Here is a 14,535-nt window from a genome sequence, read left to right on the forward strand (position 1 = left end):
TTTCCTTTTCAATTTTTTGTTCCCTTCTTCCACGCTAACCATGTGGACGCCTTCTACTCAAACCATCATTTTCGTCCCCACTTTCTTTATTTTTTTAATGCAACTTCAAACTATCCTTCCATTTATCTCAATTTAAAATAAAATTTTCAAAATAAATATCCACCGAATAAAAAAATCTCCTGCGTTTTGGCCGTATTCCAGATATATATCTTTTGTAGTTATATGACACGAACTCAATTATGAAGAGATTTTGATTTTCCCCAATAGTTTGATTTTATTTATTCTTTTCATAAAATCAAAATATTGGACAATTTTTTTTTCTTAAAAAAAATAGTCCTGACCTTTATTAAGACATTTTGATTTTATTTATCCTCTCTCTCATCCTACCTAATCCAAGTACAAAAAAAATAACAAACACTGGTTACTTTTTGCTAGAAAACCTAGAAGAACTCTTTACTTTTCAAAACTATGTTTTCTTGTCCGACTAATCTTGTATTATTTTTTAAGAGTAATCTTGTAATTTTAAAACAAAATAAACTACTGGCACATTTATAACGGCAATAATTACATAAATAGTAGTAGAAGAAGGACCCAAAAGCGATACCATCAGTCCTCACACTCACACAGCAATAAAATGAAAATAAAAGAAAAAAACGGTGGTATTGTTGGGGGGGAGTGCATTATTTTTGCATAGCCCAAAATGCAAACCAAACTCAAACTCGTATCATTTTGTACCACAAACTTTACAAAGCTTCTTCTCCGTTACGAAGATATTTACAAAGTTTAACTCTCCGTCTCTCTTGAAGGACGCACGTTGTGTTTTTTTTAACCAAATTCACAATTTTTAAACGTGGTGTTTGTACACACTCACGCACGGTGAGACACCACCAAGGTGAATAAATTTATTACTGCTGGCGTCTACGCCACCACTTCTGATGTACTTCGAGCAGCGCCGTTGCCGGACCTTGGTTGCCGCAGAAGCTCAATTAGTTTCTCCGCCTACACACCAAAACAAAGAAACAAAACTAAATTCAACACCAACAACATTCGTAAATTTTAATTATTCTCAAGCATGGAGCACTAATTCAAGCCCGATAATTAAAATATTCCCAAACCCAACCAATAAGATTGGCATCAACGATGCAATGGGAATACATGAGTCGATGTTCACTATAACAAATTTAATTAATTACACATTAAGCAATCTATTTTACGGTGGGTGGAGGTCCACTGGGCAACGAAGCTGACGTGGCACTACTTTTTTTTTTTTTACAAAAATTTGTATCATAAAGAATGACTTTCAAAAATTATGTTGTCACATCGGTACATTATCATTTTAATGTGTTATTAGGTTAATATTTTTGTTATATGTATGGTTTTAAATTACATTTTTCTCACAATATAAATTTTCAGAAACACACTTCCACAGTCACAATTTAAAACCATGATTTAATGTTAAATTAACAAATAGATTGCAAAAAAAAAATAGAAAAATCAAAATTACTGGTGATAAACATAAGAATAATACTGATGTTATAGAAATAGAAATCAATGTAAAAAAAAAAAAAAAGTTATATGCAATTACTAGTTCTAATTGAAGGGATGTGTGCCACGTCAGCAAGCGGAGCAGAGTAATGGAAATGGCGTTGAAGGGAATGGGAATGGAATAGAAGAATAATACCTTTTGCTTGGCGCGATTGGTGCCGGACTGAGACAAAGCGACCAAAGGAGGAATCGCACCTTCGCGAGCGACCATGGTGCGATACGTCACGCTGTCCTCGCAAACCTGTAAAAGAATAACCACCGCGATTTCCTTCTGCCTCTGCGTCCCAACCTCGACGATCTCCACCAGCACCGGCACGCCTCCTTCTTCCACCAGCGCCACCCTCGCCTCCGGCACCGCAACCAGCACGCTCACCACGTACGCCGACTTGTCCACCATGTTCGACTCGAAGTCCGCCATCAACTCCACCAGCACCTTCATGATCCCCGCCTTCACCGCTCTGATCTTATTCTCCTTCACCGTGCACAGCGAGTACAGCGCCGTCGACGCGTCCTTCTTCGCGCGGAACCCGCCGCTCTCCAGGAGGCTCACAAGAAGCGGAATCGCGCCGGACCGCCCGATCGCCGCCTTGTTCTCCTCCACCTGCGAGAGTCTTAGAAGCGCGCACGCCGCGTTCTCCTTCGCCGTGGCGGTTCCACTGTTCAGCGCGCGAACCAGCGGCTTGATCGCGCCTGAGGAGGCTATCACCTCCTTGTTCTCGTCGCAGAGCGAGAGGTTCAAAATCGCGGTGACGCCGTATTCCTGGAGCTGAAGGTCCGGCGAGGAAATGAGAGAAATTAGCGGTTTGATTGCGCCGGCTTTCGCGATTTTGATGCGATTCTCCGGCTTGTTCTTCGCGAGTAATCGGATTTCCATGGCGGCTTGCTTCTGATCGTCGATGGAGGAGGAGTGGAGATCGGCGACGAGTTGGCGGATCAAGTCGTCGGAATTTTCGGTGGCGCAGGCGATGAGAAACCGCCGCGTTTGCGAAGAAGCGGTGGCGAATTCGCCAGATCTGTCACTGTTGCAGTCGCTGAAGGCGGAGGAAGAGGAATCGTCGTTGATGCGGAGTTCGCTCAAACTGCGCCCCATGTAAGTGTAGCCTTCCGTTCCCATCAGGGATTACTGGATTAGGATCCGAAGCGGAGGTTCGGGTTTTGGGTTTGAGGTTCGGGGAGAAAGAGGAAGCTGGTGGCGAGTTGCGAAAAGGGAAGTATATATGAATGGGAGGAGGGCAGTGAGATAACATTTTTACATGTGTATCCCAAAATTGGCCTCTGGGGGTGACACGTGCACTTATGGAGATTCATTTTACCAAATTCCAACCCTACAAGCACGTGCGAGGACTGTTTCTTACTTCCTTTTAACGCGTGCGTACGACCATCGTTTCTCCATGAAGCGTGTTGTTTTTCTAGTTAAACTATTTACTTACTCGTGCATACCGCTTCGTTTTGTTCATTTTTTTTTTTTAGTATCCAACTTGTGTTTCGATTAAAAAGTAATTTTTTTTAATGTTTGAAAAATTAGAATCTAAGATAAATTAATAGATTTTAGTTGACAATAATTTGAATCCAATTTAAATATAGTTATCATCTGACATTGGTAATAATTAGTGTTAAACTTTAGCTCAAATTTATATTTTGGGTCATGTTTATTTAGGTATGTAGAAATCTAAAATAAGTGTGATTTTGTTGGACCTAATTGTTGATTTTACAAAATAATAACTCATGCACACGAATACGTGTTATTTCATTATATTTGTTTTTTTTTTTTGTCTTGATAGCAAAATTGTGAATAGATTAAGGAATGAATTTTTTTAATAGGTAATGTAGGCCTTAGTTGGGTGTATTGAAGTTTTAATGGACATAGGAATGATGGTTATCATAAATATGACAAAAAAAATATAAATTATTGATTTATGATATATGTTTTGTGTAAATTTTTTCTAATTTATGTACAAATTTAAAATACAAATTAAATAATTCAATACTATAAAATGTATAATTAATTCATATAAATAATTATATCTAAAGAGAAAAGTAATATTTACAAAATAATTTAATTTTTTAGAAATTAATATTTGAACAAAATAAATCTGTTATTTAAAGTTGTTACATATGCAGGTATAGGGATACATACAATTTTTAGGATCATTTTGTCTTTATATTTAAGATATAGGAAAAAATTATCTTGATACAAAATAAAATAAAATTTAAAAGTTAAATATTTTAAATGGAAGAAATACATGAAAAAAAAATAGAAGAGAAAAGAGAAAATTATAAAAAAAAACTAAATATCATCACACTTTAAATATTTGAAATACGGGTAAAAAAACCACTAAATGCTCACATAGGGAAATAAAAAGGGTCAAGGTTCTTTTCTTCAAGCTTAAAAGAGTAAGTACAAAATACAAATAAATAATTTAAAGAATAATGTTTAGCATAAAAATTTGGAGAAAAAAAATAGTGAAACAAAGATTAAAGAGTCATATGCAAATCATCCTGAATTTGGATATCACAAATTTTAAAAAAAGAACTCACAACCCAAAATCCAGAAACTCAACCACAACATAAGTCAAAGAGAACCCCCACAAATCATAAAAATGAAAAAAAGATAAAAAAAAATAAAAAAAACCCTGGTACCCACCTCAATTGTCACTTGACGATTACTCCAATCAAATCCAAGGTTAGTCACCCTTGAAATTTGTAGAGAAAATAAAACAAAAATAAATATTAGATGAGTTCAAGATTTGAATTGAGTAAAAGAAAGAAGAGAAAAAAAAAACTAAAAGGATAAAAGATATTTTGAGGCAAACAGAATACAAAGAATCACATGCAAATTATCATGAATTTATAAACCAAAAATTAAAGGAATTTATTGTATGATCAACAACATATATAATTACATTTGTTAATATACACAAATACTTCCCTTTCATTTCCATTCTCTAATAAATTAAATAGAAAAAGAAAAGGTTGAAAAGTGACCATGTAAAGAGTATTATTTGTAAAATATAAATAAGTCTTTATAGAGAGAGAAATAAATTATAAATGTAAAATCTATTAAAGACAAAATTACCCATCATTTTTTCATGCTCATTATTCAAACTAAAATAGAATGAAACAAAATTAAGGCACAATATATATATATAGAGAGACACTTTATCATTACAACCTTTATCATTCGAAATGGAGAATAAGCAAGGCAACTTTATTCCTTAAGGAATTTCTACTCCAATTGTAGCAATCTGCAGCAGCTAGCCAACTAAGACATAGACCAAAAGCCTCTTTCATATCTATATTTTGTGTCCTTTTTTTTTTCCTCCTTGACAAAGCACCTAGAATCTCACTAGGTAGTAATGGCCTTTTAGTGTAGTAAATGAAAATAACAAATAACCGATTTTTAAATTAGCTCGAGTGATATATAAAAATCTAGGAAGATAGTCTCAAGAAACATGGAGAGAACACCCTCCATGTATTGTATTCTGCATCTCAATATGGTATATATATTTCCAGCAGAGATTCAAGACTATAGTCTCCTGCAAAGTATAAGAAGAAACCAATTAACGACACATGCCTAATGTATCATTAAGCATATAAAGATTTTGCTTTGTCTGTAGCAGAGGAATAGCTATAAATTATTCAAATGATGTAAGAAACACGATTCAGAATGAAAGTACCATTTTGGTGTATCTTGATAAGTTTTGCTAAGGCATCACTACATGCTGGATCCTTCTTCAACATATCCTGAAAGCAGCTACGAAGCAGGAGAGAGTTGTTTCCATCAAAACGCTCCAAGAGAGCAGCCGTTACTCTGCAAGTGCGTACATTAGTAAATTTACTAAACATAAGAAAAAAGCATTGAGTAAAATATAGAATCTTACTCAAGCATAAATGGGATATATGTATATATATATATACCTTATTGGGAGTACAGAGGCTGAATTACAGCATTGCTTCTCAAGCGTATTTAGAGGCTCATCAACATGACCTCCAATCAGCAACAACTGGCCAAAAAAAAAAGTGAAGCTAGTGTTAGATGCAAAATATAGATGTGCATGTGCATCCAGAAAAAAGAAACATGTTAGATTGCAGAACATAGTCAGTTGCTTTGTGCAAGTAAAGATGGATAATATGCGTGTAAAACTATAAATACAATAAGCATGTGGTAAAGTAAGGGCCAATTAGTAATAGCAATAGCATGCACAAAAGATCAAGTGAGATGCAAGGAGAGAATTGTGTGCCTAGGTCTACAAATTATCATCAGTGTGACTGTTAGTGGATGTAGATGCAGTTTGGGTTATTGGAAGATATTTTATTTGGCTCCCATTTTGACGGTATAGTTCAGCCAATCTATAAGGAAAAACAGAAAGAAAAAATCAATATTATGAGTATAATATATAAATTATATAATTGAGATTATTAAATAAATTTTTATTTAATGTATATACCTGTGTCGTAAAATTCAGAGATATTTGGACTGAACACAGTTTTGGTCACTTGTGGGAAAGGTTGAATTACAGGGTTGCTTGAAAAATGCGGGTGACTAAATTGTAACTAAACAAAACTAATAAATATGTTATATAGTTCATATATTAAAGGCTACGTACTCCATAGATTATCCAATTCTGAATAAATTATAGTCTACTTAGTAGAATCCTTGTTGCTTAATTTCTACTCATATGAGGGTGGACTATGTAAGTCCTAAATCCAAATGTTGGTGAGGCTGAATTAATGATATTTGGCTTATTATTTTACACATGAGTTAATCATATAGGATAAGTGAACTCGTAAATTCGTAAAATTAGTGAGTTAACTCGAGAGTTGGATAACCATAATTATTTGTATCAAAACACTTATAACTAATTCGAAATGATTGTTGCTATAATATTCTTATTATACTATTTAGTTATCTAGATATTATGTTATCTTTGAGGTTTGAACAATTTCTCTTAATCCATCCCTATTCTCTTTTAAGGCTTCTCCATTTCCTACAGCATTTTGACATAAAGATCACTGATGTAGAGACATTCATTAAAAGAGAGATTTCTGTGTAATAAATTTTCTTAGATTTATCTATATGTCCGGTTGAAGTTGAACCTGTACGTTGGTATCAACTTTTGAACTTATGGCCATTAATTTCATTTCATGGTTGTTTTTGTCAAAAGAGTTTTTGTCTCTAATCTCTCTATTCTCTGTTCCTTCCTATAAACTTTACGGTCTAAACCTCCTCACCTCTCACTCTCAGCATGCATAACTTTGAACTAACCAAAAATTATCTAACACGCTCTTTAATTTTCAATTATGTTTTTGAACAAGTAAAAGGACTTTGTCAAACTAAAAAGGTCGTGAAATTCATAAAATCCAAGTAATGGAAATAACACTTCATTAAGAATATGTTTAGCTCAGGGTGAGAGGAGAAAAATTTTGAACTTTTAAAATCCATATTTTTTACACTCCATTTTAATTTAAAAAAAATATAATTTCATTATCTAAATCAAACACATTCTAAGTTTGTGTTTGAATAATCATTGATAAAATTAATTTTAAATAGAATTAATTTTAAAATGATGTGATTTATATTTAAATGTTTTTATTATAAAATCAAGTTAATAATAAATTTACTACAAATATTTGAATTAAATGTAAAAGTTATTCAAAATTGTTTTAAGTTAGAATTAATTTTAAATTTTTATTTAATGTAAAGTTAAACATTTAAAAATATATCTAAAATCAATTATCAACCTAAAGTCAATAATTATGTTCAAATAAACAAATATCTCGTGGTTGCATAAGTCTATACATAGCATATAGGCAATCCAAAGTGAAATTAAACAGCACTAAGTTTGACAATTAATAGTCTGATTACAAAGTAAAAGCGAATATACAACAAGCTCTCGTAGCTCAGTTGGTTAGAGCACCCGTTTAGTAAGCGGGAGGTCTTGAGTTCGACTCTCAACGAGAGCAAATTGATTTTTTCGATTTCTCATTTTTTTTAGATTTTATATTTTTCTATATTTTTCATCCATGGAAAAGGAAGGATTTACACGTTGTTGGTGGTGGTGTTTCTGTGCAGAGGCGAAAATGTCAGGGAAAGGACCTGGTCTCTTCTCTGCGATCGGAAAGATAGGCAGAGGTAAGAAACTATCTCTCTCATTCTCACTTTTTTTTTTTCACTTTTTATTATATGCTGCTTTCGTAACTAAGTAAATTTAGATTTCGCTTCTTGCAGATATCCTCATGAAGGATTACAACTCCGATCAAAGATTCACCTTCTCCTCCTCCTCCACCAACTCCGGTCTCGTACGTTCACTTTCCGATCCCTATTTTTCTCTCTTTTTATTATTCGCTATATATTTATTTATTTCGTTCCGAAATCATTTTGTGATAACTTTAATTACGTCATTCATTTGCAACTTAAGAAAAGTTAGGTTTGTTTGGATGAATTTCTGCATAAACACTTATAAGATGAAAATAAAGTAAAGTGTAAGCTAAAATCAACTTGTATACTTTTAGTTTTAGGAGAAATTAGATGAGAGAACTTTCATAAATGTTAAGTGCATAAGCTGATTTTAACTAATAGGAGAAGTTCATTTCGTTTTACCTTTTTTTTTTCTTCTCTTCTAAGTGTTTATACTTTATAAAGAAGATAATCCAAACAGGACCTTAATTTGATAATAATTCATTTTCATCTTGTTTGAGAGAAGTAGTAATTGGAAGTTGTTACCTGTTACAAGTTCAGGACCTGAAGTCAACACTGGTGAAGAGTAGAGGACTTTCCTCTGGTGATGTGGCTGCGGCATTTAAGTATAAGAATAAAGCGGTTAATGTCAAAGTTGATACTGAATCAAATGTATTTATCTCTCTCTTTCTTTCTATATCTTCTTCCATTTCATAAATTTGAAAATATAATGTTTCCTGCTTCGGTTAGTAATTGAATTTTGTTCTTTAGGTGTTGACGACATTCACTGTTTCTGATGTAGTGCCATCCGTGAAAACCATTGCTTTGATTCGTTTGCCTGATTACAATTCTGGCAAGGTACTGAGATTGTCTTGGGATAAAAGGTTGGAATATTCGGTCCAAGTCTGTTATCTTGGACTTCTTTTTCGTAAAGGTGTTTTAAGACATTGTTGACTCTGGAAGAGTTATTGAATGACTGTTATTTGCATTGGTTGTGTTGAGATACACACCCCTTGGTTTAAACCGCTCCCCAGCTATTGATTTTTCTGGGATGATGGGTACTCCCAGCATTGTCATTGGAGCACAAATCAGCTTCTCCACAAGGATGGGCAAGTTTACAAAATACAAAGGTTGGTCTGTGCTTGATAAAAGCCAAGTTCCAATGCTTAAGTAATTTTGTAAGTAGTTAATTTTTTGTAATCATGTGCTTTTAATTGTCAGATGTTAAATTAATATTTCAAATGCATATTTGCAAAACCAAGTATTTATTGATGTTCTTTAACAATTTTCAGATTTTTTTTCTCATGAGAGTGGAGCAACACACTTTCTGATACATTTCTTCTAACTCATTCTCCATTATTGGTTAAAATTTTGTGGAAAGTTCAAAATCACGAAGATCATGAGTGAAGACTCATCATTAAATAGGAGTTAAACTTAATTTTAGCCAATAATGAAAAATGTGTTGGAAGAAATGTGTTAGGAAGTGTATTGTTAGCATTTTTCTTTTTCATGTTGGTGTTTTAAGACGTTGTTGACTCCGGAAAAGTTATTGAATGTCTGTTACTTGCATCATTGGCTGTGTTGAGATGCACCCTACAATTTGAGGGCATAAATTAGTGTGCTATGTCAGTGTTGGCAAATTTATGTTTTGGTATATAATAGTATACTTTTCATTTTTAAGAGGTGATAAGGGAGACTCCATGAAGGTGTCATATTTATACCAGCTAGAAAGATTGAATGGGGGAGCTGTTGTGGGAGAGATTAGCAGAAGGTTCTCTACAAATGAGAACACATTGACAGTTGGATGTTTATATGTGGTTGATTCTCAGACAGCTTTGAAGGCAAAGCTGAACAATCACGGCAACCTTGGGGCCTTATTGCAGCATGAGCTAACACGTAAGTCATTCTTGACAATCTCGAGTGCTTTTGAAACAAAGGATTTGGACAAGAGTCCCAAGTTTGGTTTCACACTATTGCTCAAGCCTTAATGGGTTCATAAGTTGAGTTAGTATATTAAGTTATATTGTCACACCTTCCTTCAGTTAAGTTCAACGAAAGGAAGAAAGTTGAGAAAATTGATATAGATAGTTGATGTATTTTTTTTCTTATTATCTTCAAATGATTAATTGGACAGCTTGAGATTAGAAAGGCATTGTCACTAGGAATTAATCTAAATTTTTTTATGGCATCTGATTTAAAACTAGTTTGAAAAAATATAAGCAATTATTTATCCTGATCTTCTGACTATTGTCTGAAGTTTTTGAATTGTCTTGAGCATGTTGACATTTCCGTATGTTGCATAATTCATGCACACTTAACTGTATATATTTGAAGGGTATCCCTTGTTAGCTAATACCAATGACATGCCAAGATCAGAGATAATGTTTAAATTCTTTTGAAGAAAAATGTAATAGCCAGTAAATCAAATTTACAACAAATCAAGTATGTGAGCAGCATCACCATCTCCCATCTACATAAAACTCACATCCTTTAACCCTGACCCTATTATGGACTGTTTTGGTGGGAAATCCACTCAGCTGTAGTCCAGGCACGATTAGAAATATTAGCAAACTTCTTGAAGCGGTTTGTGCAGATTGAAGTTGTGTAAGCATATTTCCCTTAATATATTGACATGATAGTTCTTATATAAGAACAGTTTCATGTATAAGCTACCGGTTCTTAAGAATTGTAAGACAGTTGTAGGCCTTATTTTAAGTTTTTATAGGCTGTGCTATTGAAGAGTTGTTAGAGTTCTTAAATCTCATGTGAACTGTAAGACCTATCAAAAGTGAGTTAAGCAACTTCATCATAATTGCACAAATAGAGATAATGTTATAGTCCTCATCGATTATAATTTCTTTTAGGGAGCATTCTGTAAAAGAACTAAAGAATATCTTTAAACAAAAATTCCTATTAAGGTGGGCAAAATAAAATAATAAATAAGTTAAAAAAGTCACCGTGGTCCATAACCATAATTTCTGTGGTTGAAAGTGGACTTGAGAAAGAAGACCTTCCAGAGTCAAGGTAGTCGACGCATAGAGGACTCGGCTGGAGCCCAGAAGTTGGCAAGCTACATGATAATGTAATACAACTTTCATTCATTAATTTATATGGAAAATCATAATTCTTCATACTATACAAATACAGTAGTTAAATTCTTTATTTAAAAAGTTCATTATAAGAATTTCACGTAACGGTTTAGTTTCATTTCTTTAATGTTATTTTATGACTTAAATATGTTTTTTTTTTCAAATTTAAATTTATTTTTTTATTCTTTGAATTTAAAAAATTGTTCTTTTTAGTCTCCATGAAAAAAAATAAACATTTCACTCACTCTAAAATTAATTTGAGAATTTTTTTTTACAGAGACCGAAAAAAACTATGTCCGAAATTCAAAAACTAAAAAAGAAATTAAATTTAGTAGACTAAAAATAAGTGACTTAAATTTAAGAGACCGAACAATATATTTAATTTTTTTTTTACTCCTAAATCCTTTTATAACTTGTCAAATTAGTCTTGGGCCCTTGGGCCCTCTTTTTTTCTTTCTAAATTATTGACATCAATTGTGTATTTATATGATATAAATCCTAAAATAACCAATAAATTTTTAAAGATTAACTTTGACTAGAGTGTGAAAATGTGTAAAGACTGAAATATTATATTTACTAGAATAAAATGTGCTGGTTATGCTAACAAAACACAAATTTGCCGTTGGGTAGTCCACAGTAGTGAGTATCATCTTTGAACTCGTCCTCAAGCTAAAAAATATCAAAGTCAACTTGTTTATCTCTTTTTTAAACATATTTTTATTAAAATGAGATGTTAATGCAGTTTAAAATTTAAATATTATCGTATAAGAGATTATAAGTCAACTTAATTTTTAAGAATGTGTTAATAAGTTAGAATTTTAATTTTCTTAGAATATACTCAAAGTCAAAGATACATGTTAACATAATATTTTTAAAATTTAAGTATTTTAAAGTTTGTAAATATAAGTTTGAATCAAAGTACTTATAAACACAAGTTTGATAAAAAAAAAAAAAAGAGTTTACTAGTGATTTATATTTAAATATATTTTTTTATTCAAAAGTATGTTGATAAAATAAAATTTGTTTGAATAATATTAATTAAAAATACTTTTATTTGATATCGCTCTTGCATATACACTGTTAACAAAGAATGAACTTTCAAAAGCAATCTGTTTTGAACTTTCAATTGAAACTTAGTTTAGTATCTAAGCTAAGTCGATTAATTTTAGCAATCTCTTTTAATAGAATTAGTTTAAATGTCCTAATCTAATGAATTATTTAAAATTAACATTTTTATTTTCTAATTCTATAGAAAATACATATATTGTGCCAGTCCAATGAACCTGTAATCCACGTAAGACCAAACTGAGTCAATAATTTAGTGATTAAAACTGTATGTCATATGTATTAAGCTAGATACATTTGGCACGGTGAGGCCTATACTGACAACCGAAACCTTGAGTCATGTCAACTAATGGATTTCGGACGGATAAATCAAGGAAGCAAATGACAAAAATTCCCTCCTCCTTTCATTTGGGGTGCAGCTGACAGAGGAAATAATGGCTTCCACTGGTTTTTTATAATCCCTCTGTATTTGGTAAGGGTAGCTAGTTTGAGGAGAAATAAATAGTAAAATAAGATGAGATGACATTTTTATATTTTATTTTAACTTAAAATTTGTATTTAATTTATTTTTTTCTTTTTCTTTCACCATATCGAACGGACTTGAAAGAAAACAAACTAAAAGGATGCAATTTTTATATAGTAATAAAAGTACTGTTATTTTATGTTATATTTTGTTTACATTTAAGATATTTATGTTATTTTATGCGAATATTTTTTTCTTTCTTTTTATTTTTATATAAACAAGTATAAAGAAAAAAAAAACTATCTTTCTTTTCTTTTCTTTTCTCGTTTTGTTAAACAATCTTAAAAGTTTTTCATTTTTTTCTTTTCATTTCTTTCCTAAACTAAATATATCATAATGTTTTTTTTACTTTATTATTGATATAGAATATTTATCGGTTTTGTCGATGATTAATCTTTGTTAGAAGATCTAATTGATCATCTTTAGTGAGATTTTTTTCTCTCAATCATATGTTTTTCATCCACATAGATTAAATTTAATATTTTAATATCTTAAGAAAATCAAATTTAGTATCATTTTTTTAACTGTACGGGTTGTGGTTTGGGTTTGGGAGTGTTTGACTCTTGACAAATTGTTTGCTATGTTTGGTTTGATAGCTATAATTACAACTGTTATGTTGTCCAATTGTTGGTGTGTGACAAGTGATTCTATTGCTTAAGGGGCCATGAATGGTTCCCTGAGAGTAATACATAGGCTTGAGTCTCGTCTTTCTTTCTTGTTTGCTTGTTTATATGTGTTCGTTGATGTATGTGGTAGGAGGACTGCACATATGTGGTGACAAGATTTAAGAGGACTGGATAGAGAGTAAAAGAACCAATGGTTCTGTTTACTTCTGTGAGAATGTGAGGTTGTGTTGAGAAAGTGGATGATGGACAAAGGCACACTAGGGTGTAATGGGTGGAGAGGTTCGAAGAACCTAGGGAAATTAGCGAGTGGTGACTACCTGACATTTGGTGCGAGTAACTCACATGCCTCACTTTGCTAATCTTGATAGGCTTCGAGACTATATGCTTTTTGAGTTGGAAGATAAGGGGTCGATGTTCGATGTATCCATATCTAGCGATCACTCCCGACTGTCATCGACATGATTTTTATAAGACCATCAAGACCTGGGAGGATTGGTGGCGGTGATTGGACCCTATTGTGAGTTAAGTGTGATAGTTACATGCTTGGGATGCGAAAGTGTTGTTTGTTTAGATAACCACACATAGTGGTTACATAGATTGTATGTTTTAATTTTGTTTTACAATTGCCTATTGTTTGTGGAGTTTGAGGAACGGAGGACTCACTCCTACAACAACAACTTTCAGGTATTAACAATGTCGAGTACATTGAGCCGTCTGCGGGCTCAGTGTAGCTTACAAAGAGAACGGGTATGGTCCTGCATCGTAACACGAACTACACGTTACACCTTCCATACTCGAGTCCACATAGTGCCAGCTAATAGACGGGATACAACGTGCATCGAGTACACCTAGTGTAGGTTACAGAGGACCGAGGTGACCATTCAGACATATCGTCTGAGGAGATAAAGGAGTATCGGGAACTACTGAGGCAGTTGGAATCGACGTTTGAGGAGGAGAGTGACGATTCTTTCGAGGGCACATCATAGTTAGTTTTGCACTTCTAGTGTGATAAGTGGTCTGCTCTGATCCTAGTTTCTTTATTGTTTTGATGTATTTTGAGAAATTTTCTCCACAAACATGTATTTCGTTGTAGCAAGGATGAAAAATGTATTGTTTATTATCACATTATTATGAGTTGTATCCGTATATTTCTCTGTGACACTACAAGTTTTGTTTTATTTATGTATGTGTTAACTCATTGGTAAGTGCATCAAATTATCCCAAGTAGTAAAGTAAAATGGAAGTCCAAGTGTCGAGTTCACATGGACTTTATTTGTACTTAGATTGGTGTATACCCAATCCTTAAGAAATTAATGAATTGATTTAAAGATTTGTGAAAATGACAGTAAAATAAATTGACATAAAATTAAACTAATTAAAATATGCAAGGGAAGAAAAACAAACTCTTGAAGGCTAGGTTGATTCAGAATGTGGATATGTTGGGGCCTAACTTACCAAAACTACTCTTGATGTAATGTTAATGATTTTTTTCTATTTAATATTATTCTG

At 32.7% G+C, this 14,535-nt stretch overlaps 1 protein-coding gene, 1 non-coding gene and 1 pseudogene across 2 annotated transcripts; 2 read left to right on the top strand and 1 right to left on the bottom strand.

The window, feature by feature from the left end:
• Positions 1 to 579: 579 nt before the first annotated feature.
• Positions 580 to 2,809, bottom strand: LOC114393798 (U-box domain-containing protein 4-like). The gene is made up of 2 exons (XM_028355253.1): positions 1,682 to 2,809; positions 580 to 999 (listed from the first exon to the last, which is right to left on the bottom strand). Exons 1-2 carry the CDS (start codon positions 2,657 to 2,659, stop codon positions 919 to 921), a joined length of 1,059 nt encoding a protein of 352 aa, XP_028211054.1. The 5' UTR covers positions 2,660 to 2,809; the 3' UTR covers positions 580 to 918.
• Positions 2,810 to 7,435: 4,626 nt separating this feature from the next.
• TRNAT-AGU lies at positions 7,436 to 7,509 on the top strand. The gene has a single exon. It is a non-coding gene; the product is annotated as a tRNA-Thr (tRNA).
• On the top strand, positions 7,466 to 10,165 carry LOC114392418 (annotated as a pseudogene).
• The last annotated feature ends 4,370 nt before the right edge of the window (positions 10,166 to 14,535 follow it).

The sequence above is a fragment of the Glycine soja genome, chromosome 17 (genome assembly GCF_004193775.1).
Source record: "Glycine soja cultivar W05 chromosome 17, ASM419377v2, whole genome shotgun sequence".
NCBI lineage: Eukaryota > Viridiplantae > Streptophyta > Magnoliopsida > Fabales > Fabaceae > Glycine > Glycine soja.

What these genes read in the sequence shown, in the direction of transcription:
- LOC114393798 (XM_028355253.1), bottom strand. Translation starts at nt 2,659, where the DNA reads ATGGGAACGGAAGGCTACACTTACATGGGGCGCAGTTTGAGCGAACTC. An exon ending in CCAATCGCGCCAAGCAAAAG is followed by an intron (nt 1,000 to 1,681) that starts GTATTATTCTTC and finishes TTTGGTGTGTAG; the next exon opens with GCGGAGAAACTAATTGAGCT.